This window comes from Syngnathus scovelli, chromosome 6, assembly GCF_024217435.2.
Source record: "Syngnathus scovelli strain Florida chromosome 6, RoL_Ssco_1.2, whole genome shotgun sequence".
Classification (NCBI taxonomy): Eukaryota; Metazoa; Chordata; class Actinopteri; order Syngnathiformes; family Syngnathidae; genus Syngnathus; species Syngnathus scovelli.
In genome coordinates, this window is record NC_090852.1 from 8,363,439 (window position 1) to 8,391,277 (window position 27,839).

At 40.8% G+C, this 27,839-nt stretch overlaps 1 protein-coding gene and 2 long non-coding RNA genes across 4 annotated transcripts; 1 reads left to right on the forward strand and 2 right to left on the reverse strand.

Moving 5' to 3' along the window:
• Positions 1-168: 168 nt before the first annotated feature.
• LOC125971044 (leptin) lies at positions 169-3,176 on the reverse strand. 2 transcript variants are annotated; one of them, XM_068651001.1, is made up of 3 exons: positions 3,089-3,176; positions 2,126-2,290; positions 169-1,394 (listed from the first exon to the last, which is right to left on the reverse strand). In XM_068651001.1, exons 2-3 carry the CDS (start codon positions 2,273-2,275, stop codon positions 1,056-1,058), a joined length of 489 nt encoding a protein of 162 aa, XP_068507102.1. In that variant the 5' UTR covers positions 2,276-2,290; positions 3,089-3,176; the 3' UTR covers positions 169-1,055. The 2 variants fall into 2 exon arrangements, with proteins under 2 accessions (XP_068507102.1, XP_049579873.1); XM_049723916.2 differs by lacking the exon at positions 3,089-3,176 and having other exon boundaries at positions 2,126-2,640.
• LOC125971060 (uncharacterized) lies at positions 3,148-27,743 on the forward strand. The gene is made up of 5 exons (XR_007482339.2): positions 3,148-5,204; positions 12,710-12,826; positions 17,189-17,371; positions 24,970-25,016; positions 25,092-27,743. It is a non-coding gene; the product is annotated as an uncharacterized lncRNA (long non-coding RNA).
• On the reverse strand, positions 4,070-11,053 carry LOC137840358 (uncharacterized). Its single transcript, XR_011086957.1, has 2 exons — positions 10,846-11,053; positions 4,070-8,623 (listed from the first exon to the last, which is right to left on the reverse strand). It is a non-coding gene; the product is annotated as an uncharacterized lncRNA (long non-coding RNA).
• Positions 27,744-27,839: the final 96 nt, after the last annotated feature.

Sequence of the window (27,839 nt, forward strand, 5' to 3'; positions counted from 1 at the left end):
ACCCGAGTGTTTTCTCGGCTTCCTTGTTTGTCTATAAATGCCCTGCGATTGGCTGACAGTATACCAGGGAAAGCCCCGCCGCTCACCCTGTCATCTGTGAGATCCGGCTCACCCAAAAGAAGTGCGACAGAAAATAGCATCACAGATGATCACAGATGTTACTGTAAATTAAGGAAGAAAAAAAGACACTTTATTTCATATATTTTTTCTTAAATAGGTTTTAAAAAAGCAAATACAGTACAAAAATATACAAAATGCACATTTGAAGGTGATAAATAGCAGTATTAGAAGAGCTGGTGGTGGATGTTGACATAAATAAATTCCCAGTATTTAAATAAGAATGGTAGTTAGCACATCTGCCTCACACTTCTGAGGTTCTGGGTTTGACTCCGGGCTGCGGCTTTCCTGCTTGCCGTTTGCGTGTACTACCTGTCCTTGCGTGACTTTTCTCCGGCTTCCTCCCACATTTCACAAACATGCTCATTAGCCTCATTGAAAACTCTCAATTGTTGGTAGCCATGAATGCGAATGATGCCAAAATCCATTTTTGGGCCCGTTTCAGATATCATTCGCACGGATGCAAGGCCATCTGCATTTGACTATATAGGCTTTGCAGTTTCTGGCAAGTAGTTTTGCTTTACCCGACTGCAGTTCAACGGTTGACAAACTGCCGCCACTGATGAAAGTGGGTGAACTTCCTTAGCAGGCGTTCAAATAAAGCCAGGGAAGATTTTAACCCGGAGGGTTACACTGGAACGCAACAAAAGCGGAATTTAGTGGCTGTTGGGAGAGTAATAAAGCTTTACCTGTACCGACTTCAGGTTGTTCTAAACTGCAAAGCCCTAAGCTGTCCAATGTTGATGGCCTCAATTGTGTCCATATGTAGTCAAAAGGAAAAAGAAGTGTTGAGTGACATATTGAACACTATGATCTGGTCTTAACGTCCTATATAAATTAAATAAGAAGAATGGATAAATAAACATGGCATCCTTCAGTTTGGACAGCTCTGTTTTCGAGTCTTCAATGAACCAAATGTGCATTTTGGAGTTTCCATCTCAGCATTTGTCCAGGTTCTCCATGTTCTGCAACAGCCGTGTGAGGATGTCCTTGACTCTGATCAGAGCCTCCATGCCGACGGTGAGGACGAAGCCTCGCTGACTCTGCAGCCGCTGCAGCGCGCCGCCTGCGGCTGACGTTCTGTTGACCTTGGTCTCTCCACAGCGAGCCTTCTTCCACTGACCGAGGTAACCCTTCAGCCACGAGATCTCGGCCTTCACCTGAGACGCGTTCAGAGAGTCTGAGATGAGCTTCTCGTAGCCGTCTAGGAGTGTCACCACCGAGGAGAGCCCATCCAGTTTGTCGGCCGGTGGCGTCAGCGTCATGCCAGGAGGAACCTGCCACACCACACCACGCACAACCAATCAAGTTTTTGGTATATATTATTATTATATATGATAATAATCTAGAGGTGCAGTGATTCAATTGTTTTTTTTTAATAGTTCACTGCTACGCACAATGTAAATTTAAGAAATAAACACTAGCTTTGATTGATAGTATGCCACAGTAACATGCACAGTTCTGAATTAGGTTTGTGCTTAAATATTGGGAAGAAATACTTAATGATTAAATTAACACATTCACTGCCTTGCATATTAATTTTTATTAACTGGAGTTTAACTGTTTACTGCCACGGCAAGCGTGAAAGAGTTCTCTCAGATGGTATGTGAAATTTGGTTTTGTAAAAATTCTCATGACATGGGGTCAGCACAGGTTTTGAGTAGAAGATACAGTCTAGGGGGAATCTCAGTTTGTCATGTCGATAATTTGGGAGAAATTTTGACCAGACATGTTCGGTATGTATGGTATCCAAGGTATTTCTCATCAAAAGACAGCACAGTTAATGGAGTGAATGACGTGTATAAAATATTTCATTTCAAGTCATACAGTGAAACAGCATTGCTCAGAGCGCATTTTCTACATCTGTAAATAAATGTTGCCATTTTTCCTTTCTAATTCTTCTTTTTGTTGGTTTATTGTCAAATACAATACAAGTTTTGTCAAGTAAGTAGTGTAACTTGTTGCCTGTTGTTTGCAGAAAAGGTCTTTGGATTTCTGGAGTTGTTACCTGGATTTTATTGATCTTGGCCACCAGCTGCTTGGACCTCCCTTCCACCGTAGCTTTCATCCTGATGGCCTCTGCCGACATAGGGGCTGCTATGACCGCGCCCCACATTTGGGAGACGGACACCAGAACGGCCAAGGTGATGCAGTCCATTGTGTTTTTTTGCGGCTGCGGATCCCGGGAGAAATGCCAACAGTATTTTAATTCAAGTCTTTTGTGTACTTTCCCCCGCAAGCAACATAACTGGTACTTCCTTCCACTTATTGACGCAACCTGTTTGATTGTGCGTGCAAATATTTGAGATTCCTCCAAATAGATGTTGGGTACAAAGATCGACCGCTTCCGCATGCCTGCCCTTGTCCTTATTTGGTCCGGTACCCAAATCTTAGTTGGCTTTGCTTCCTTGTCAATGAGGGTTGATTATTATTCATTGAGAAATGAAAGAAAAGTCGCACGACCATTTCCAATATTTTGTTGTGATCATTAGCAGTATATTTATATTTCTAAAATTGGGCATTTGCATTTTTAAGTTATTATTCACGTTTAATTTTGAACGAGAATATTTTGTGTTATTGTAGTACTATGACTCTAATAACTTATGTTTTAGTTATTTGTATTTTTCAATTTAGTTCTGAATATTTGGTTTTAATTTTTCAATGTTTTTTTCTTTCATTACTAAATTTGACTAAAGAAAAGAATAATGTTATCATAATATAATAATAATACAATAGATTATCATATCAATTGAGCCAATTAGCAATCAAAGCACTTAATCACAAGCCTTCTTTTTCCACATACTCACATATGTATGATGTGTTAGTACCTACAATAAATGACCGTGATAAATATTAAAATCTCAGACACCATGCCAGAATTGTTCATGCAAACATCAAACTTCCAATTAAGCACAAAATGGACCCCAAAGGGTTCAATGTCAAGCACTCCGAGAAGTAAAGTTGCCCTTACCTTTTGGTGGTGAGTGTGTCCACTGTTGGGGCCACCATCGGTGTGTCTTATAGTAGTGGGATGTTGAGTCACCTCTTACTCATCGCTTTCCCCGACCCCCCACCCCCTTCGCCCATCCCCTCACCTTCCTCTCCCCAGCCCAGCGCATCATCCCCTCGTTTACATATGCAATAGCGCTTATTGGGTTTTACTTTTGAGCAACAATCAACCTGCCGTTTTTGAATCACTGGACAAAAATATATTGTACTTTAGTAGAAGTACAGATACTAGTGTTAAACAAATTGCCGATAAAAGTAGCTATTGTGAATTTTGCACTATTAATGGAGAAATGAATGAAAAGTGTCTCGACTATCACTACTATACTGTATTATGATCTTTAGCAGGTATTATAGTGTTATTCTTAGATGTGTTATTTCTAATCCTAGTTAACCTTCCTGTTTTGTTTCTTTCAGTGCACCAAAAATCAGCCACTGAGCATTATAGTGGGCTACTTCCAATGTTGTCATTTTTAGTTTACGTGCAGAATGGAAAAAAAATATTTTCCAGGTTCTGCAGTCTAATTTTGAGTTTAACATGTTTCAGATTCATCAGCGCAACCATGTCAAAGGTAGAGAAAAGTTATCAAAAAATTAAATACTTGACTTAAGTGCGCCACTGTACCTGTTCTGGTATTATGCACTGACCTCGACTCTCCATTGCTCATTCTAAATATTGCCCAACAAAATCCAGCCGGTCAGCGGTGTTTGTTTTGCGTGAAGTGTTGTCACACTGTGTTGAATCATTGAAAATACTATTGGAACAAAATATATTTCATTAATATCTTTAGATGAATATTAAAGGGGCAGTCAACCGCCAAATTTTCTTTGTAATGGTATGTTCTGCGCAGCCCAACATGTCGAAACACTCTTCTGAGAAATATTTTGTTTGTGGAATATGAATTAAACAGACAAAATCTACTTGTTTTTATCCAGCTCAGGGGGCATCCATTTTGCCACTTGCCGTCGACTAAAAATGACATCACAGTTGCTCGGTGCTCAGGTCACAACCAATCACGGCTCAGCTTCAGAAAACTGGTTGAGTGATTGTATCTTTTCACAGGACAACATTGGGGGAAAAAAAGACTGCAAAGTCAGTTTTTCAGTGTACCCCTTGTATTAATAAAATTAAACCACGGACAAAAAAAAAGCCCATAGTTGGCCCAACTATCAGTTTTTCCTCCCTGTTGTCAACTTGTCATTTGACCCATGTGAGTTACTTGGTCTCACATGTGAATGGGGAGCAGATGTGATAACTGTGGTGTAATATCACTTTGTAGGTTTAAAAATAATAATAATAATAATTATTCGGCCCATAAGTATTTCCCAGATTGCCTTATCCTTGCTTGCTTGTCTTGCATTTTGCCCGATTAAAGATGTCGCATCATCACAGACATTGCGACAGCTGCTCTCAGGTGTATTTTTTTAATGCCTTAGCTCTTATTCCCTTATCTTCTCCAAATCCAGAGTAACTATTCTTGGACGAGCGTCCGTGTTGTGACACAAACTCATCAAGGAGGGGGTTAAAAAAATAGAGAGAACCACGTGTCTTCGAGGAGGTCTTATGAGAAATAAAAAAACAAATATGCCTGTTAGAGTTGTTTGTTTTAGGTCTCGCTCATGGCAATTTACTGTAAAGCCGGCATACCGCACACACACTGAGGGGGATAGAAAACAGAGGCCTTGTAAAAATCGCACATCGTCTTTAATAACGCGTTCAGCTCGAGCAGAAATGTGACGTTATCTAGGAAATTGACGAGAAAAGGCACCGTAAAGGACACACTTCTGGGAATGAGAGTCAAGCGGTGGCAAAATTTAATTCCACTTTAATCTTCACCGGGAATTGTCTATTATTCATGAAAGCAAAAACACGGAGGAATGAACTGGACGCTCATGTTTGAGAGGGAAGAGGAAGAAAAAAAGTCTTACTTTTATGTGTGCCAGCAACAAACTGAGTTATAAACGCTGACATCTGGGATTAATAACAAGCTGCCGCTGACTGAAGAGTTTCTTAACAATGTTTTTTTTTTCCCGCCTGCTGGATGGAATACGACTTCATCAGTAACAGGAACAACTTCAAGGTAAAATCGAGGTACACAGATGTTGGGCCAAATTTGAACAGTTTTACCTCCTTCAGATCAAAATTTGTACAAATCTGATTATCAGATGTCTTTCAAAAATCATGCAGTGCAATTAATCTGTGGTGTAGGTTGTGTTGAGTGCTTTTTTCTCGGCCCGATGTGCTTAGAAAACAGTCAGGGCTAACAGTTGTAATCGTTAAACGTTTTCAAAATTTACGGCCATCAATCCGTAGGCAGGGCCCAGTTTAGAAAATGTAACCCTTTTGTTGTCAAAAACATGAGAAGATGAACTCCCCCGATCTGCTCAGAAAGAGGTCAGGGCCAACAGCTGTCAACGTTAAACCCGTTTAAGATTTACTTGAACACACATGCCAATTTTGTCTCCTCAACATTATTTAATTAATTAGTTGAATTAGTTTAGTGGTTAAAAATCTTTGTGTGTACCCCACTTAACAGCAACAAATGTCAGGTAAAGCATGTTACACATACATAGTATATTTTCATATAATTTACCATCCGTCAACCGTTCCAATTAAAAACAGCATAAACCAGACTATCAATTCCGGATCGGTGTGTCTTGGCAGAGGTCGAGTCTTAATGTTTACAAGCTACTGAGGAGGATCGATGAAGAGCAAGTCAGCTCCTGAAGGAGCTGAGGTAGGACAGGACACTGCTCATTAATTATTCATGAGCCACCCATGTGACTTTTGGGACCCTGTGAGTCACATCTTTAGAAGAAATGCATGCAACCATTCAACAAAGATGAACTTTGTTGGCAATCCATCGAATAGCTAGACAAGACGATTTGTATCGAAATTGCATGTGAATGCCGAGGTGCTTATGCCCAACTGAAATGCTGTTGAATTTATTCAAATGAAGCAGATGAGATTTGGAGTTGGAATCGTTTGAGTTGGTCAAGATATATGGATGGAAAAGGTAAATAAGGAAAATCTCTCAGTTTGTGAGTAGAGTGGCTAAGATGTCCTGAATGAACGGAACAGTTTGAAGTTGGAATGGTTTGAATTGAATGGATTGGTTTGAAGCAATGTGGGAGGAGGTGGTAAATGTCGTCCGTGTCGGGAGGAATCCTTAAATCTCCACAACCATTTTTTCAATATTAAAATTGTTAATTGTTTGTGAAAATAACATCCATGTGGGAACTGACCACCACTATCGCTTTGGAAATGGCAAAATAATGTGGAAGGAAGTGGTTCTTATTTTATATAGTATGTATCTCAATTTGGAAAGTTTAGTGTGAAACATATGCAATATATCCTAGATGTCATGGATGAGCAGAGTATTTTGTTGTTGGACAGATTAGAATCAATCAAAAAAAACTGAAAGCGGCAGGAAGTATTCTCTCAATTTAGGAATTTTACTCCAGAAAATACTTTTCTATTTAGATACGTATTCTGAGGAGATGGTTTGAATTGGTCAAGAAATTTGGAAAGGAGGTAAACACAGTTCTGTGTAACATCTTTCGCGATTTGTGAATTTTACTGTGAAAAAGTGTGGAAAGGTTCTCAAAACGTCCTGACTGAACTGTTGGAATGTTTGAAATGAGTCAAAATGTTGAAACAGGTCAATTTGGGAATTTCATTGTGAAAGGCTGGAATATTTGTTCGTCATGTGAAAAATAGTTTTCATGGTGTACTGAATAAGTTCAAATGGAAATTGTGTAATTCTGGCAATTTGGGAAAAGCGGTTCTTAACCTGTCTATGATTTTGTGACGCTTTGCATGAATGGTATGAATCGGTGGAGAAATGTGGACAGGGAAATGTGGTGGAAAAAAAAGTTACAATAATAATAATCAATCAACATGCTTGATTGCTGTTCTATGATAATGTGTGTTTGCCATTTCAGTGTAGTGTTGCTGCCCTGTGGCTACAGCAGGACTTGCTCATACTGGGAGCTAGTGGTAGTGGTGGTGGTGGTGGTGGTGGGGGGGGCTCGAAGTGGCATCAGGTTACTTTTCCAGATGCCGGCCAAAGAAAGCAGGAATTCCGCTCAGCAGGACCTGCCCGGGTGAGTCACGGGAATGACGGGAATTCTGATTCTGCATGTTATTGAACTTGCCCCACGTCTCCCTACCCCCAACCCACCCCAGAGACTAGAGTGACGTCTTCACACCGTAAAGTGTGGTTGGAAAACACCCGAGTCAGCTTTTGGTGACGTGCATGGCAATGCGATGCTGCTGAGTGAAAAGGCATCCTTGCACACACTCGAGGTAAAAGTGTGGACGCTGTGGCCCCATCAGTGCAACAAATGCAATTGATTTTGATCTATTTACCAAAATAACCAAGAATCAATCAATCAATATATCAATCAAACAAACAATCAATCAATCAATCAATCAATCAATCAATCAATCAATCAATCAATCAATCAATCAATCAATCAGTCAGTCAGTCAGTCAGTCAGTCAGTCAGTCAGTCAGTCAGTCAGTCAGTCAGTCAGTCAGTCAGTCAGTCAGTCCGTTCATCCGTCCGTCCAATCAACTTAAGGTTTAGCGTATTATTATGTGTACATTATGTGGATCCTCATATTTCCCTTCAAATAGAAGCCTCGGACTCAAACAGTTTTATAATACAATACATTACATCTTTATTTATAAAATAACCATAAAACAACCATATTTTGATGTGCAAGCCAATATTTATAAGGGGGAAAAACATTTATAGTAACATGTATAGTTATTGCTGAGAAGTGCACTGTACTACAGCTGCTTTTCTTTTACAACACCAAACAACACCCGCTCATATACAGTATATAGTACATATGGCAAATTTAACTGCAACTTTCTGCTTTGGTTGCATTGTTTTTATTCATATACACATGTTGGAATGTGCACTTACATCACTTGCATCGATTAGATTTAATAACAAAGATAAGATTAAAAAGTTATGATGCAACACACAAGGTTGCTATCAAGAATATTTGGATCAGTGACAAAACGTAATCCCAGCTCAGGAGACACTTGTGCTATTCCGCCCTCTTGTGGAGGGACCAATTTTCACATGATATTTCATATTGACAGCGATTGTAACATTTTGTACTTGAATAATAATAATTTTGTTAAAATGTATTGCACATAAAAACGAAGTACAAATCATTCCTAAATTGAAAAAAAAAACATTAAAGATGAATTCAAATGTAAAAGTTAAATATAACTAACCTGTACTTAGGCAGTGAGTCTTTTGCACACCACTTGTGGAAGCTAATACTGACATAGAAAAACACTTAAAAAATAAAATAGCAGACAAATTGTGTGTGTAGGATCTTGCAGGATGTAAATATCCTCTGCAGATGCTTTTTGGGGTAAGGGCTTCCTGGTAACTTTCCATTCGACAGCAAGCCCAGACCGCAAAAAGACCCGAAAAGAATCTGAATGTGCATCTCTTCGCACTTGCTGAATCATCTGTAACACACATAGACACAACCATCAAAGCCAATGTAGTCCTTCTGCCCACCACAAAACAATAGCATGCAAGTTTTATATATTGGAAGTGCGTAAATAGTGAGCACTCATAGTTGATATAAAATGTCTACACACCACCTTTCAAATGCAAAGTTTTGTGCTATCAAGAAATGAAAGCAAGATAAATCAGGTCAAAACCTTTTCCATTGTTAATATACATGTACAAAATATTTTTTTTGCGGAAATAAACCAGTGCAAATGGTTGTTTGTCTCTGTGTGCCCTGCGATTGGCTGGTAACTTGTTCAGGGTGTCCCCCGCCTACTGCCCGTTGGCGGCTGGGATGGGCTCCAGCACACCCGTGACCCTCGTAGGGACTAAGCGGTTCAGAAAATGGATGGATGGATGGATGGATGGATGGATGGAAATAAACAAGTGAGATAATGTGGTAGCACAAGTATGCACACCCTCTTATAGCCGGTAATTTTATAACACCAATCACTTTCAAATCGCCGAGCTCGGATCCCCTATGTCAAAATTTCATTTAATAAATTATTGACCAAATCAAAGTGTTGAAAATGGCTTACTCTCGCTCACTTTGACATTGCCATTTTTTCAATGTGATTAATTTGGAGAGAAAAGGATGCACCGTGATGGCAGCAAAATCCAAGTTAAATAAGAATCAGCACGCACCTGCCACTATTAAAAAAATATATAATCTCATTAACTCCTAATAGAGTACAGGACAGTATTGTGTTTGTACTAAATGTACTTTTTGGGATCAGGGCAAAAAGATTAACTTTGGTTTCATCACACCATAACAAAATCTCCTAAACCCCAAATGTGTTATGGTCCAATTAACACAAGCCTGAACTTTTTGTTTAACTGGTGGAAAACGTTTTGAAATGATTTAGTTTGGTCTTTACATGATTATTGTCCATTAATAAAGAAAAACACATGCATGAAACTTTATGTTTCAGAATGTCATTACCCATAATACAGATGCCACATGTATTCTGTATTTATGTATTTGATAGTTTGTGTGAGAGACTTGGTGATACGTGACACTCAACAACATACAAAACATTCCAACAGAAAAGCTCATTGACAAGTAACAGGTGGTTGAATGTATCTATGGACACATACACACATGCACAGAGATTTGCACACACAGGCACATCATATTTCTGCACTCACCGGGCACAACATTAGGTACACTTGCACAAACCAACCAAATCTGCCTTGCAAACAATAACAATGAACACTATTGAAGAATATGCATTTAATATCCACACACTACATGTATTGGGTATGCGCAAGTGTACCCATTGTCGTGTAACATGACATTGCAAGAACCTTCTGTATTAACTTGAATGAAAATTCATATTATTATTGTTTTTAACACATGTGATGCCACCCGACTTGCGCTTGAACCTCATGTGAGCCGTGTGAGCTGTCCATGGTCCTGAAAGCAGAAAACCTCTCAGCGGTAGCCTTTGTCGGTCGGTACACGCCCTAATCTCCCCCGTACAACCCCCACCACTCCATTTGCCCCCCCCCCCAACACACGCGCACACGCACGCGCGCACGCGCGCGCGCGCACACACACACACACACACACACGCACACACGCACACACACACACACACGCACACACACACACACAACTCCATGATACTGTGGAAGCATCTCCACACACTACACGCCACACACTATATATATGGCATACTGCATGCATCCCTCTTAATCTGTCATACAGGACACTTGTCCGGGGGTCCAAGAAAAACTATTATGGGTAATCTTGTATTAAAATACAATTAAAATTTAAATTAATTACAGTTCTTGAAAATTACTTAAACTACAATGAATTGAAATGCGGTAAATTTAAATATATATGACAAGAAATACTTTAATAAAAAATGTAAAAATGTAAGGATCAAACTAGCAAATTCCAAGTTTCTGAATTCAAACAAGCAAATCACAAGATTTCTTGCTGCGCCGCCTGAGTACGTGCATACACTGTGCCACACGCGCTCTCGATCCTCAGACATCCCATAATAATAACAGTTACTAAATAACAACACTTCAAGATGCCACATGCGCATATTTACGTACATAAAACTGCAACAATGCCCCATCCGTGTGTGTGTGTGCACATGTGCGTGGTGCGTGTGTGAGTCCACGCACATGCGTGTGTGTGATTGGATGCAGGGAGATGACTTACCTCTGCTTGACCGAGCAATCGCTCTGAATTGGTCCGGATGGAGAGAAAAAAATCCATTGGGAAAAAACAGAATGAGAAATAGAGAGCATACACACAATGAGATTCCTTCCACGCACTCGGCAGGCAAGTAAAGCATCCGTGGCTCCGTACCCAAGCACGTCCGTATACACCTGTGTGTCGGCTTGCCGCTGATGCAACACGTTCGAGCCCTCCCCTCGTTTCCTCTCCACTCCGACACGTGCCCCCCCCCCCCCCCCTCCATATTTTCTGGAAGGAAATACAGCAAAAGCAGAATACACCCCCCCAGACCATACACATTACACCCCCCCCCCCCTCATCAAATAGAAGCCACTCAATCCTCCAGTCTGCGATTGACCTGCATTGACGTCATTAGGTCTCCCATGGAAACACGGGGGCTCCCAAAAATAGCAACACATTAATTCAGCCCGCATGCGCTAGGGTTGTCTTTGCGGTGTGTAGAGTGGGTGGGTGGTGGGGGTCTTTGTATCAATCCAACCAACACACGCACTACCGATTCCAAGCAGTATAGTCTCTCGCTGCCAAGGACGAGTTGATCACGACTTGGGGCTATTTTTAGTAAGGGTGATGGGGAGATGGATGGATAGGAGAGAGTGAGGGGGAGGGAAATGGATGGAGAGAGGGGGAGATGGGGTGGGCGTGTTGCGAGACGCCTGCACCTCAGCTCTGCTCGCCACTAGCTGCAGCTGAGGAACACAAACGGCACCAGAGGGGATAAAAATAGAAAAAGAGCCTTCATGCCGCCGAGCCAGCAGTTGTCTGACTCCGACTCCGTGCGTGTGCGCGCGCACCTGGGAACCGTCAACAGCACGGCCAACCCGAGGAGGGCATGCATGCGTGCGGCAATTCATTTAGGAAATAAAATGAGAAAAGTTGCATTTTCCATGAAGGAGGATCACTATTGATTCATTCTTTTATCTTGGTGGGTTGCTGCACAACACGTAGGAAGCTCCTGTATTCGTTAAGTAGTGTAATAAAAAAGTCAAATACTATATCAACGTGTAACATTTTGGTATTGTAAAATTTTCTTTGATATATTAGTTGTGCGCATTTTTATTTTATGTTTTTAGGTTACTAATGTTCATGTCGGAAGGTGATTCACCATTTAATTTGAACCAATTGAAGGCATGAGATAAATCTAAGGGATTATTGATATTTTAAATATTATGATGTTTTTTAAGATTAGGCTTTGGTACCAGTCCTCTTGAAAGCGGTTGGACTTTGTCCACTTTGGAGTTTGAACATGCGCAAAAAAAATATTGTTTTGTTCAGAACAACCCTGCTACTTGGTTCAAATTGACCCAACTTCCCGTGAGCAAACTTCACTCCAATTTTAACCCAAATTGTGTTGTTTTTGATTCAGCAGTTTTAAGAATGTTTGATGACTTTTGTCTTTATCACTTGTTCAGTTTCTTTATTGAGTTGATAACTTGTTTGTCCTTTAAAAAAAAATTGTAATCATACTTTAATATTTTCTGCATATTTTCATTTTTTCCCCAATCCTTTTTTAAATTTTTATCTGAATTTAATGTTGACGCGGCTGATGCCGAGGCAATGAAAAGTGTGAAACTTAAACTACCACCGCCATCTACTGGTCATATGGGTGACCTGCGTTCTAAAGGTATTAGTTGCATCATTTTAGAGCCAGAGAGTCAACGACTGGTTAATGGACGTTTACACGGTTGCTACGCGTACTTGGAGGTGGCAAAACCCCAGATTGCATCACTAGTGACCAAAGCATTCTATGTACTTTGACCAAGGCAGAGCCATTGAACAAGAGAACTGGCTTGAATCATGCCTGAATGTGAATATTCTCATTTTCCAGGTTTAATTCTCCGGGCATTAAATCGTTTGCCACTGGACTGATATGGTTTACTTTGAAGACGTTTCACCTTCACCCAAGTCAGCTCCATCAGTTCATGCTCAAGGCTACGTTGGAAAGGTATCACACTTTTTTGGGTCATTTTTTGGTTATTTATTAGTTTTGAAATCTCTAGTAATTTGCTAATTTATTCTGAATGATGATTTTAGCCTTCTCTTTAGCCTTTTGTTTATTTTTATCCTGTTACGTATTATTATTCTGATACTTTTTAAGCATCGTCTGATGGCCATGAATTCTGTTCTGTGTTTAGTATCATTTGTATGCTGTAGTTGAACATTGTTATCACAAATTCAAAATACACACATTTATAGCATTTTCACAGCTTCAAGATTGACACCATTACCACATTTTTTTCTCACATGTATTTTTGGCTACTGTAGGACAAGTTTTAACACTTCAGGGTGGAAGTGTGACGTGAAGGATATTTTTTAATTTTTTATTGCTGTCAAATGTGTGAAACGTGTCAAATTTGACCTGAACAGTATGTAAAAGTTAATCTACTCCAAAATCCAAAGCGCCTGTCTTGCTTCCTGCAAGTGATAATTTTTTACAGGGTTTTGCAGTGTTTTTAATTGCATCATTTGGCGTCCATATGGCACAAATATAACGCAGTGGGATACCTCGGGAGACATTAGTGGAAATGGCCTGGGGGCGGGGGGTGGAAATAACAAGCGGCAATATCTGCAGAAATTAAGACGCTAGCATCCATTTCGGCAACTGACAATAAGCAGTTTCAAGTCGACCTCCTGTAAATCACAGCGCAAAAACCCTGAGAGCGCAAAATTATCAACAAAAATAAGAACAGGTGGAAACAATATTGGAATGAATGCAATGTATCCTGGCCTGCATTTAGCCCAGGCAATTAAAATATCTACAGATAACAGGACGGGAAAACTCATTAGTTCTCAGCGTTGTGGCAAAACACTAAGCAGCCACGGGGACAGGTAAACATCCGAAGGCCAAACTTGTGGTCGGCGGCAGAATGAGAGAATTCCCCAGGAGAATGGTGTGGAAAGTTTAAACACCAAATTGTTCAACAAACCATATTGTTCCGTGTAATGAAGCTCTGCTACCTGAGTGTTAACATAAAAACATTGTGAAACAATGTAGATGCTCTAATGTAAACTAGCATGTTAGGGTCACATAATTTTTTCCATTGTATAAGTCATTTACCTCCTCAATATCTTCTTTTGGACTGATGCTTGACACTATGAAACCAGGAGGCTCAAATAGTCATTCAAGTAATTTACCCAGATTTCTCAATTGCTCTGCCTTGGTCACATGACATGCAAGTGTTTGCATAATTGTGGGGGCGCAATTGGCGACTGCTTGAGGTTTCGTCACCCGTATGTGTGGCTATACTGTGAAAAGGGAAAAATACAGCAACTGGTGCTTTTGTGGATTTTTGCATCGGACAAATCAATATTTATGATTTGTGTTGTTAGAAGACCAGTGACAGTAGAGAGAGAGGGGGGGTCTCCTCAGTCCTGCTCCCATCACCCCTTGACAGGAAGTTGAGCTATGGAATGAGGTCACAGAAGCTTTGAGGTAACAGCAGGACGTTACTAAGTTAGCGCAGGCTCCCTGAAGTGCTTTACAACGCTGCGGGGACGCACGATGAGTTACACGCGGCGCTTGAATAATTCATCCAGACTCAATGTATCATGAACAATCCTGAATTATCCATACAATGCTTGGTAAAGGCTTGTAGCGTTCCCAGATGGGAACACCTCCGAGCCTGGTGAAGAATGAAAACATCCCCGTGGCTAAGTGAGATAGGATTACTGAGACTGATGGAACACAATCAGCAACAAATGGGCCTGTGCTGCACGCAAACAAATGCAAAGGCCGTTTGTGTTTCTTAGTCATTTGTTTACTTTGCAGCCACCTAAGGCACGTTGACTATTTTTCAAGGGAACGCATCATGGAAATTAACTTTGTACGTATACCTCAACTCAATGAACAGATATTCAGAGTGGAGCGTGATTTATTTGCAGATTTGTACCATCAGTCATTGAACATTGTGAAAAGTGAAAATAACTACAACATCAGTCTTTTCATAAGCACAAGGACTTTATTTTCTTTAATTCTTTCATTGAACCTGTTTCTTTTAAATAGGAGTGAGAAACATTTTAACCTCAAAACGCATTTTTTAGGTCCAAGAATGCATAATTAACATGTCTTAATCCAAATAGAATGTGCTTCTCTATTGCTTAATAATTTCTTAGAAACCTCTTTCCAAGCTGACCCAGTGTCAATTGGTGAGCAACGGCCAAGGGAATGATATGCTTAAAAAAAGGCCAAGCTGTCAAATGCTAATGTACTCACAGCTGCCCGCATAATGCCTAAAATGAAATAGAAATACTTTTTTCTGCTGACTACTTTTGATGCCTTTTGGAACACCCTGTATATTTTTTAAATTGCGCTGAGAAAAGCAATTAGACACACTCACCATTCATTCCATTGGACTCCTATGGCGATAGCAGTGGAACGGTTCTAACAGCATGTGAACACACTTAAAACAACTCTCAGCAGGGGAGAGTAAACAAGCAGCTCAGTCCAAAGAAAAACCTCCCATTAATTATCAATACAGTATCAATGAAGATGAATTTGCATCATTAGGAGCAAAACAAATGATTCTATTTGTTGCGTGATGGATAACGAAACGTTGACCTAAAAATAACGAGGCCAAAAAGTGAACAAACAAAAGCGGGAAGTCGGCGGGGAAGCCCAAAGGACGCTCGCTAGGGAAGGGCTAGAAGGCAGATTGATATGCTATCAACGCTCTTTTGTTTGTTTTTGCTGTAAACCCATTGAGAGCACGCAGATATTAATAGAAAGACGACTTTGCATGCTGCTTCGACACTACTCATTCCCCCTTGGAAAGCGCTCGTTTCGTCTTGTTCTTTGCTGAGTTTTTATTGCTTTCATGTAATACAGTTTATCTGATGCAGAGCTGCATCTTCCTTCAGAATGGTCAATATGGGGCTCTCACTGGCAACTCACTGTCATGATGCAATACTACTCAGTGACTTTTGAAATAACAGTTGTACGCATACCATGACTTAGAAATGACGCAACTTAAGAATTATTCAGATGTATATGTATACGTCGTTTGAGCACAGTATTGCAAAACGATGTTTTCCAACCAGGGTGTTGCAGGGGCTGCTACGTGGAAACATTTCAGCATTCATTACCAATATGACAAGTAAATATTCTCATTTCATAATCACGTCACTATAGTATTATTTTAAGTGTTTTGATTCTTATATTTAAATACCTATTAAAGGGGAACACATTGAAAGTTTTTTGTGGTAAATATTCAGTTATATAACATTGACAGGTTTGTTATTTATATTGATGTTTATTTTCTAATCGGATTAAGTCCACTCATGAAAGTTGCAAGAGGCACATGAGCATCAAAACCTCAGTAGTTCTCGAAAAAGCCCAATGCACCTCTTTGATTCCTTCATACACGAAATGTTGCCATCCTCTAATTCCGTTTCGTTGCGGTGGCGTTGGCAATGTTGCTAGTACATCCTGGCTTTAATGTTTTAAGTGGATGGGAGACAGGGGGAGTTGGGTGGGTTTGTCGTTAAAAGCCCTCGATGGACACTCTGTGATGCTGAGTGACAGTTGATAGCCGTAATGCACCAGGATGTGCACTAATGCAACGCTCAAGGGCAGCAAAGTAGTGACCGTGGATGTGTGAAGACTTATAGAAAAACAAGTTATTCCCGTCAGTGACGACAACAAAGCAAGAGACACAGCAATAAAATGTCATGATTGCTTGCTGACGCATGTGTAGAAAATACCAGAAAACATTGAGCTCCCAAGTCAGAAAAGTCTGTGATGAAATGATTTACTTTGGCTACATACAACATAGCTAACGCAACAATAACATTTAAAAAAAGGCCGTGCAGTGCAAATGCGGAATGTGCTTTATTTTATTCTTAGAAACTGCAGATTATTTCTACATTTTATTATTTGGTTAATATTTATTTATATGCTTATTTTTTACCTTGTCAGCGAGAAGCACAAAATGGCAATGTGTGTGTTCAATAAATAAGGTTACGTTACATGAAACTGCAGATAAAAAAAGCTTAGGGTGAGGCGTACGTTACTCTGCCTCATACAAGGCTGAAGTTGCTGTCACTCGTCTTCCACGCAGATGCTAGTATAATTCCAAATATTGCTTCGAAAGAGACAAAAATAGAAGGTGAAGCTGAATGACTATGAAAGTGAACCAAAACTGCACTACCAAACCAAACCGGATCCAATTACCAAAGGAAGACCAATGCCATAGATTAAACATCTGCTTAACAAATCAGGTCAGAAGATATCAATTTTGCAGTATTAAATGTTAGGCTACTAAACTAACAGCAAATACAACACTCTGTTTGGCTCTTGTGTGTGTTGTAGCACGGAGAAGCAGCTGGAGTCCAGTGGCTGTTATCAGTCCCGCTGAGAGCGACTGAGAAGGGCACTCAGTGGACAGCCACTCGTGGGAGTCTAACAGACATTGATGGAACACATGAGGCTTCCTACAGCACTGGCGGTCTTTGTCCTGCGTGGGGCAGCAGCGATACAGCCCTTGTACTAAAAGTACGGTTGTACAGTCACTGTTGGTTAATAGAATTCGCAAGGGTGCCGTGCCATTACTGTCACTACATTGCTTTTCTTGGAGAAAACAATAGAAAAGCTGATTAAATGAAAATCATTTTATGACATAGATTTCATAGATGACAAAAATGCAAAATAATCGAATGTAATAACCATAAGTCATTTTTTCTCTTCGGCCTGTCCTAATCGCATGTCCCTGCATATTACATAACAGTTCTTAAGGAATGTGTTCAACGAGCACCCTCCAGAAAGTGGCGCACCATCCAGTCTTTTCTGACCACACCTGCCGCATTTAACAAGCGGATGCTAAAATGCTAAATAGGAAATGCTAATTAGGGCACGCTTGTCGGCTGCATATTTCCATGCATAGATTCATGAGGCCGCTGCGTGAAGTCGTCCGGGCAAAGTCTGTTGACTTTTTTTCACGCAGCTGCCAAGGGTAAACACACGAGGAAAGTACTTTTACTTTACTCTCCTCGTACTTGTTGTTTACCTCTGGCCTCCAACTCTCTCAGCACTGACTAATGGTTTGTGTGGAATTGTGGCATTTGGGGAGGTTCTTTTAAATCCTATGTGTGTGTGCACGCACAGATGTGTACATTTACATCCACATTCCCACCACAGCTTGGCAATGAGTAGCTGATTAATGACTACAAACCTCAGAGGGCATCTCATTGTCCTGTGGCATACTGAGGGGACTTGACCCGGCCTTCTATGAATTTTAAGTATGTATATGTATATACGTACATTACATCATTGCACTCTCTATTCCACGTCTGTGTTTGTACTGAGCGCTGGTTTCATGACCTCTAATGAGTACCACACCTTTCGATAACTTCTTCTCTTGATGGAAAATATAGAAGACAAAAAAAAGTTGAGGCTATCCAAATGCTCACTATTTTCTAGCAACACAATTGCTATCAAAAACTAAGATGAGTCTAGTGATGACAACCAGGTGTAACAAAGTGCTGTAGATAACTAAACATACAATGGTAAGTAAGTTTACTAATAATTGTAATAATTCTCGTTAAGATACATAAAAAAATTATTTCGGATTGGCCGGATTGGGGGCGGCTCGTTGGCGCGCTGGGTAGCACGTCCGCCTCACAGTTAGGAGGGTGCGGGTTCGATTCCACCTCCGGCCCTCCCTGTGTGGAGTTTGCATGTTCTCCCCGGGCCCGCGTGGGTTTTCTCCGGGCACTCCGGTTTCCTCCCACATTCCAAAAACATGCTTGGTAGGCCGATTGAAGACTCCAAATTGTCCCTAGGTGTGAGTGTGAGTGCGGTTGGTTGTCTGTCTCTGTGTGCCCTGCGATTGGCTGGCAACCAGTTCAGGGTGTCCCCCGCCTACTGCCCGATGACGGCTGGGATAGGCTCCAGCACGCCCGCGACCCCCGTGGGGACTAAGCGGTTCAGAAAATGGATGGATGGATGGATGGATGGCCGGATTGGCAACTGGAGGGTCTGAGTTTTAATGCCCATGTCGAGCGTTGTTTGAACATGAGTGAAGTCTCCAGTGACCAACACATGAATCTGAAGATGGTGACAGTGCCTCGATTGTGGATAAATGTCATTATGATCAGAATCTTTGGAAGAAAAATACAATTCCTATAAAAGCAAGGATAGAAGAAGTACTAAGTTTCATATAAATCACCAAGACATACTGTAGATCCCCCGGTTTTATTGCCGCCATAATACTTTCAATCACTCACTTGCAAAGTGAGACTTTTGACAGTTTAAAACCTCAAAAAGGGAGGAAAGGAGACATTCTCTTGAGGGACAACCCTCACATGAGCGAGCAAATGTCTTGAGGTTGGAGGTTTGAGTCTGATAGCTTATGTTTGTTTGTGTTTCGCTTGACATCTGTGACAACACACTGGACAAAATCATCCTCGGCAAAAATGCAGTTGATGAGCGCTTGGCATGGAGCCTGCAAACGTCTTCGGCTTAGTGCGTTTTCACGTTTGAATTGTTTAAGCCCAGCCTCTGCCGCTACAAGGAAGCCCGACGAGATGGCAAAAATCAAACATGAGGTTATCAGAAAAAGCGAATAATTTGAAAAATGGTATACTATTCAATTAAATATCAAAACATTGAAGTTGAGTGTTGCTAGGTGTCATTTGAAATACAAAAGGTACCAAAAAGTTAGATGAAAATTTCTCACAATATTATTATTTTTTTCAGTAATAATAATAATAATGCTAATAATAATAATGATATATTTATTATTATTATATTTTTTAATATATAGTATAATACTTATTAATACTCCATTCTCTGAACCGTGTATCCTCCTCCTCCTCTTCCTCCTCGTCATCATCATCAGTGACAATTTTTATTTTACATACAGTTATCAGCACAATCAATGGAACGATTAACTCTGCTCATCAAAAGGCTTGTTAACTAGGCAGGTACTTTGCAGTTAAGTAAACAAAAGACACCACCTGAGAAAATCTGGAATCTTGTTCAACATTTAACCAAGCAGAGATGAGCAAATTGATTAAAAATGCGCAAGACAAATGTCAAGCGTTCAATCGTGAAGTTCAAAAAAAGTCAGAGGCATGAATGAATTGACCGTGGCATTTTCATTTCCACAGTCACTTTAAACATATACGTGTACGCTGACATTTACTCATGTCATCTGCCTAATGGAGAAAGAACAGGTTAGCCATCAGCAGATTCATTATTATTGCTATCACACATATGTTAGGGATTCAAACCAAAATGATGAACTTTACCATTATTTACAAACTCTACAATCCCATAAGCTACGTGTGAGATTTTCGGTATCAACCAATTAATTTATTTCATTTTCTAGGAAAGTGGTCCCAAACGTTTTTTTGCGTCACGGACCGGTTACGTGTCAGAAATATTTTTGCGGACCGGCCTTTGTATAAATAAATAATACATTTATATAAATAAATAATACATTTATAATAAATATATAAATACTATGAAATAAAATGATACGACTGGCACCGGGATTTGAAAACAGCTCGCTGGGGTGAGAGCCCAGAGCACTAACCACTACACTATGGAACCCACGCTTGGTGTGCATGGAAGGTACGTATATGGTTTTATGGAGCAGCTCACAAGCGAATAGCATACGTAGATCCGTGGTCCACAACCTTTTTTGCAGCCCTAACCCTAACTCCAGCCCTAGGTCTAACTCTAGGCTCCAACCCTAAACCTAGCTCTAACCCTAACTCCAACCCTAACCTTCACCCTAGGCCTAAGCTTTAGGGAGGTGTATGGTATTATGGGGCAGCACACGAGCAACTGTGTTGCAATTTTTTTCATGATAAAGGATTTTGGGTCACACCGGGATTTGAACACAGGTCACTGGGGTGAAAGTCCATTACACTAACCCCTTCACTATGGAACCCACGCGTGATTTGCATGGAATGTACGTATATGGTTTCATGGAGCAGCTCACAAGCAAATAGTACAGATCAGTGGTCCACAACCTTTTTGTGTATGGTATATGGTTTTATGGGGCAGCACGCGAGCAACTGTGTTGCAATTTTTTTTATGATAAAAGATTATTGGCAAACATGGTTCGCTGGGGTGAGAGTCCAGAGCACTAACCACTACACTATGGAACCTGCACTGGAACTCAATGGAATGTACGTATATGGTTTAATGGAGCAGCTCACAAGCGAAAAGTATAGATCAACCCTAACCCTAACCCTAGCTTTAAACGTAAACCTAACTTTAACCCTAACCCTAACCCCAACCCTAGGTCTGACCCTTGCCTGAACCCTAGCTCTAGGTCAAACCCGAAGCCCAGCCCTAACCCTACATCGAGCCTTCACCCTAGGCCTTAGTTTTAGGGAGGTGTATGGTTTTATGGGGTAGCAGACGAGCAACTGTGTCGCAAATCTTTTCATGATAAAATAATTTGGGTCCCACAGAGATTTGAACGCGTGTCATTGGGGTGAGAGTCGAGAGCACTAACCACTACACTACGGAACACACGCTTTGATAGTAGTTTCATGGAGCAGCTCAGAAGCGAATAGATCAGTGGTCAACCTTTTTTGCGCCACAGACCGGTTACGTGTCAGACATATTTTCGCGGACCGGCCTTTATATAAATAAATAATACATTTATATAAATAAAGAATACATTTTTAATAAATATATAAATACGAGGAAATAAAATGATACGACTGGCATAAAAACAAGTATAAACGACATATTTTTTTTAATAATTTTTTTATTTACTTATTTATTAGTAATTATTTCTTCATTATTTATTAAATTTCATTAATAAAACTCACCATTACGTTGAATTAGTGGGAGCACTGAGCTTGTTTCTCAGAAACGAGCTGGTCCCATCTTGTCGTAATCGGAGACAATGACACCCGAAGTGGTTAAGGTTTGTCTTTTAGTAATGCAGGATGCATGGTCTACATGTGCCGAAGCAGTTTTGAAGGCTTCATTGCCTCATTAGCTAGCCTGTCGCCACATATTATGCAGAGTGGGCTTAGCGCGTCAGAGTCACCTGTGGCGATAAATCCATATTTTAAGTAGGACTCTAGAAATTTTGTTTTAAATGCAGCTTTCCTTTTCATAGAAGACTCCTCATTGGGCTTTTTTTCCCTTTCCGAAGAAGCTTTCCAAACATCTCTGTTTCTTGCTCATTTTTGCTTGCTTTGTAGACTTGACTGAGGTGACATGTCACGTGACCGGGACGAGCGTCTTGCCCTGAACCGACGGATGTAATTGGGAAAGAATCGCCGATTTTTGTTTACATTTTTCAAAATAAATTCATACTCATTTTTGCTAGCTTTGCGGGCTCGACTGGGGACACTTGTCACGTGACCGGGACGAGCGTCTTGAACTGAATTAATGGATCGTCGATTAAAAAAAATATATATATATTTGTTTTTCCTGTGTGGCTTGGCGGCCCGGTACCAAGTGATCCACGGACCGGTGCGGTCTGTTCTAGGGTGTCCCTTCGACACATACAATTAATACAAGTCTACAAAATAATAAGTCAAGATAAATTCCAATGACAAAGCGCTTCATCAGCAGGACAAACTTTGTCAACGGAGGCAGTGTGACTCCTCCCCCTTCACTCTCCTCCAATAATCTATCTTGCACAGATGCTGAGTGTTGCCAAGCAGCCATAATTGCTGTAAGTGGTCTGGCTTTGCAAGAGTAATAAAGTGCATGTTATGCAATAAAAATAAAAATGACAGTTTTATAGAAATGCCTGATGGATGTCAAGGCTGGCATACTGTCTATTATTTTCTCGTCCCTCCGATGCGATATGAACGATACAAGTGCTCATATTTAGATTTTATTCTGTGTGACGGTCACAAAAGACATCATAATATTGGCAAAGGCACTTAAACGTGTGGCATTACTAAGCGGGATAACTTATTTTAAGCATTAGCAACAACATCAAACATCCGTGACTTTAGCCGTGAGATAAATCATAGCGCTGTGCTATTCATGAAAAAATGAGATGATTTTAGTCACTGTTGACAGATGTAAGATGAAATTTTCCGCTCGCGTGTCCGTGTACAAGGAGAGGTCAGAAAAAAGGGGACCCCAGCAACCCAGTGTTCACGTTGCGCTGCTGACGTTCAAGAGGGCGGCACCATCCATCATCAGCTCGGCATGGATGAGCGCGTACCAATGGAGGCTGATGCCTTTGTTTTTATGGCACTATAATGGAGATAGACGCGGCAAGATGGGGACATCAATGATGCCTGACAAGGAAATGAAGGATATGAGTAGAAATTATATGGAAGCACGCACGCACGCACGCACATACACACACACACACACGCACACACACACGCACACGCACACACACACACACACACACACACAATAATATGTAGCGTCACAGGCAAGTGAGCTAAAAGATATGGCGAAGTGACTCGGGAACCCTGATGGGAAGGGAATGGGATTAGACAGCAGGCTAAAGTCAATGTGACACATTCACTTAGGACAAGTAAATTGCAATTCATCATGTGTAGCAGTGGCGACATCAGAGGGGGTGGGTCAGTGGTGGGCATCCCCCTAAATGGTTCCTGTGACATCAGAAAGCAGGCTAGATAATAACTAATGTTACAATAAAGTTGCATATTTTTGAGAAAAAAAGTCCTATATAAGAAAGGGGAAAAAAATGACAGTGTTGAGAGGTTGAATCATTTAAAAGGGTAATAAAACTGCATTTTTATTGAGATCTTTTTTAAAGCAAAATTTTAACACAATTTTCATACTTTTAATTGAAAAATTACCGTTTATTTCATTTTCTTTTACATCTTGCGCAACAGTGAGTGAAAATGAGCTGGCAGCACTGCGGTTTGCTCAGTTTGAGGGGAAAAAAGGCCAATCCCCCGATTAGCAGCATTGACCTTGAACGTGAACAGTGATAATGAGCCTGCGTTTTGTTCGCGCACGGGCTCTCAGGTCGTCGTTCTCCAGAAATGAGGAAGCGGCAGACGGAGCATGAAGGGAAGGCCGATGGGGTCTGCGGCACTAAGCAGGATTGTCTGACAGGATGTGCTTAGTTACACACCAGTCTATGCTACTCGTCCAGACCGTGTATGTGTGTATGTGTGTATGTGTGAGAGGGTGTGAGGTAAGGAAAGATTTATCATAACCCTCTTTTGCCTGGAGAGACTGGAACGTATCCCAAAAACGCCAGCAGTGGTGACAACATCATCAACAATATGTAGCCACACACAGGCACACAAATACAATACACATGCATTCTTCCACACACTTTCTCACACACACACGTGCACACACACATACACACACACACACACACACACACACACACACATACACACGTACAAACAGATGCCGAGCCACTAGAGAAAAACGCCGCCAATGTGTTTAGGAAACTGCTTGGCCTCGTGAGGAAACAATGTTTTCTTCTCCTTTTTGTCCTGAACAAACACACCTTGACATACTTTGGCCGTGTTTACATTGTTTTGACTGTTCCATTTCTATTACATCATTGACGTTGAATTTTCTGGGGGGAAAAGAACCCACATTACTATGAGAAACAAATTGTTCCTTGAGAAACATCCTCACTATTATAATAATAAAGGTGAATTTAGCTGCAATCGTGTGACATCGCCAGGCAATTACAAATCTTTTTTTGTGGGCCTTAATTACGTTTAAACGTTTTTCGCTATTTGTGACGGGCCTTGGTTCTCTACCACCGATATTGGATTTCATTTAAATAGAGGACTATTAAAAATAATACATAAACGATGGCTAAAAAAAATCTACAACATGAGGGGCATGAACGATGAACTGTGATGTAGTCATATTGAGGGCTTTGCTATCATAACATCATTGTAGTTAATGGCCTTCCTGGAAACATGACAAGCCCCCTGACGACTTGTATTAATTTTTTTTTCAGTTTCTTGCATGACTTGAAAGTCATTTGCGGCAGATATTAAAATTACATGAAGCCAGCAAGTGGGTGGCTGGGAGATCATAGAGTGGGCCAAATGCTTAATGGTGCCAAATACTTCTCAGGGGATTAAAAAAGTCACTTTTTCTTTTTTTCTGCTTTTGGTTCCTCTGCCGGAATACCAATGAAGATGGAGCCTAGCCCTGTCGAATGAAGCGTCTGACGTCCTCGTACCAAGTAAGTGAGATGAAAGCAACACATGATGATGATCAGTACTTCCCGGGAAGAATTTGAATATTTCATGTGTCCTAGATTCCGTCTGTCCCTTCAGTCCCCACCGCCTCCTGCCGTCGTCCCCTTCCAATTTGGATCAAGGTGAGCACTTCATTTCAACACCTACTCACTCATGTGTGAATGCTGAGTAACATGCACACATGGGACTGTATGTTGTACTGCCTGAAAATTTGCTGTAGCATATTTTCAAATTTGTCACACACAGAGCACTCACCTCACCTAACCTTAACCTTAACCCCAGACACTTTTGTATACAGGAGTACCTATTGTCACGTCAGCTGCCTGCATAATGCATAATTAGCCACAGTGGCTGGTATGCACCCTGGCCTTGTTGCTATGGTTGCACCGCCATCCCCCCTTTCTCCCCTTCATGTTATTCAAGTAGGTTCTAACAGCATAGAGAACAAAACAAAACAACAATAAAACAACATGGCCGATTGTTGATTAGAGTAGTTTTTATCATCGTAAGCGCTACATTTATTGTACGTTTTTTTTTTTTTTTTTTAAAACCCGCCGGTATAGCCGAGCGGTCCGCTGTTTGTTTTTCCACTTCATCAGACACCTAATAAGCCGGAAAACAAGTTTGTTCTACTCTAGCGACACTTGTGTTCAAACACGTGTTTGTCTATCTTCTCTATTATCTCGTGGAGTCCTGGCAAGGTGATAGGCGATTCGCAGCATTGATGTACACATCTGACCCACCTGAGCTGCCTCAGGTTAATAATTCCTGACATTTCCACTTCGACAGCATTCAAAATGAATAGGCGCAAGAGCCTCTTTTTTTAAATGAGCATACACCTGCATTGTGCATAAAAGTGAAAAAAGTAATTAAAACAAGTCTGGACACAGAGGGGTAAAAGTTTCAGTTTTTGAGGGGGTCTCCCCATTTATCCAACAACACAAAAACAAAGAAAAGTTGAAAGAAAAGCTTGCTAGAGAGGTCAGAAAAGTCTGCAACATTCAGTGTCTGCTTGCTTTGTACTCAGAGGTTTCATGAGATGGAACCAACGCCCAAAACCCGATTACTGTAACTGGTATAATAAGAGACTATTAAGTAAACAAACAATTAAATGTCATTTAAACAAGTCTGAGCCTTGAGAAAACAATGAATATTTGCCTTCTTCTCCACCACAGTCGGCCACCTCGAGGCACACTTGCAATTTTCTTTGTAAAAGTAGTCACAAAACGAATACATTTGGATTCAAGGATTATTGATTAGATAAAACCAGCGAAGACTATAGCAGAATGGAAGGTTTGGAACTAAATGACCCTGCCTCAAAAAAAATAAATAAAATAAAATAAAAAAAATAACATAAACCAAGCTGTTTTTTTTTTTTTTTCCCCCTGATATTCTTTCTGTTGTTACCAGCAAGGGCAAACAGCAGCAAAAGCAAAACAAAAAGATTCACAGCAACGATTCTTCGGTTACTGCTAATCGCTCTACCAACTGAGCCAAAACAACCCATCAAGGCTAACGTGCTGTTGTTGTCCTGCTAGTAGCTGGCAACAAGCTGGAGCTATTTAGCACATCCATGCACTTTAACCTCACAAATTAAAATGAGCTACTTATCATTTTTTTAAAGGAAATACAAAAATGCTGAAATTTTTCTTGGGATGTGCCTGTTGTTGGCCTTCTTTTTAGTGCATGTCATTGGTCGCCATTCAAACTGCCCCAGGGCCTTTTCTTTACAAACATTACAAAATTGCCTATTTTGCAAAACGGCATATTTTTAAGACAATTGGGACTTGAAATTGTAAAACTGCAAAGAAAAAACAAAAAGTATAATAGTGTATCTCCTTTAATGAATCATGTTCGACCGGTGAGATCGTCTGCCGTAACATGGAAATGTGAAGATAATTATTAGCGCCAGGAGCCTACTGCCATCTTCGCTTTTAGATGTCAGGTGGCCTCTTGAGACGGTCGTTTTCAAGATAGATACCGTACTCGGCTTCACCTGTGCTGACGATAACAACCGTAAAAGAAAAAAAAAAAAGGAAACATGGATCAAAGCCTGGCACATCTTGGTCTTATCTATTACAGATGGCACTGCGACTCACTGCTTCGTTTATTTTTCCAGATAACGCGTAGGTGCACATATTGACTGTACTTTAATGACCTGGGAGCTTCATCTCCTGTACACTACGTCTATACTTTGACACGTTGTCCCCAGTGAGTCACAATGTACAGCTGACTAAGGTGCGCACGTGTGCAATTATTTCTTTCCATTGCATGGTCCAAAGCGTTCCACTGGCTATCAACTACATGCCACAGCAGCAGGTGGCGCTATAACCTCTCACAGTCACACCATTTTTGCTTAAGGCAATATCCAGGGGATGCATTTGTGTGGACTGATTTACAGCCAATTGTCACCATTAAACCTTAATTAACTCTTAAGCCATTTTTTAAAAGTAGCGTTTTAACATGGGCAGCAGAGAGGGCGTGTGGATAGCAATTTGCCTCACGGATTTAAATCTCTGCTCCGTCCATGTTCTTCCTGTGCTTGTATGGATTTTTCTCCGGGTATTCCAAAAACATGCACATTGGGACAGACTCTAAATAGTGCCTAGGGGTTAATCATTAATCATTAATGTGAATGCCTGTTTGTCCATTTGTGCCCCGTGATTGTCTAGCGACCAGTCAGTGTACCTAACAAAATAGCTAACTGACATTTTGTATCCATCCATCCATTTTCTGAACCGCTTAGTCCCCACGGGGGTCGCGGGCGTGCTGGAGCCTATCCCAGCCGTCATCGGGCAGTAGGCGGG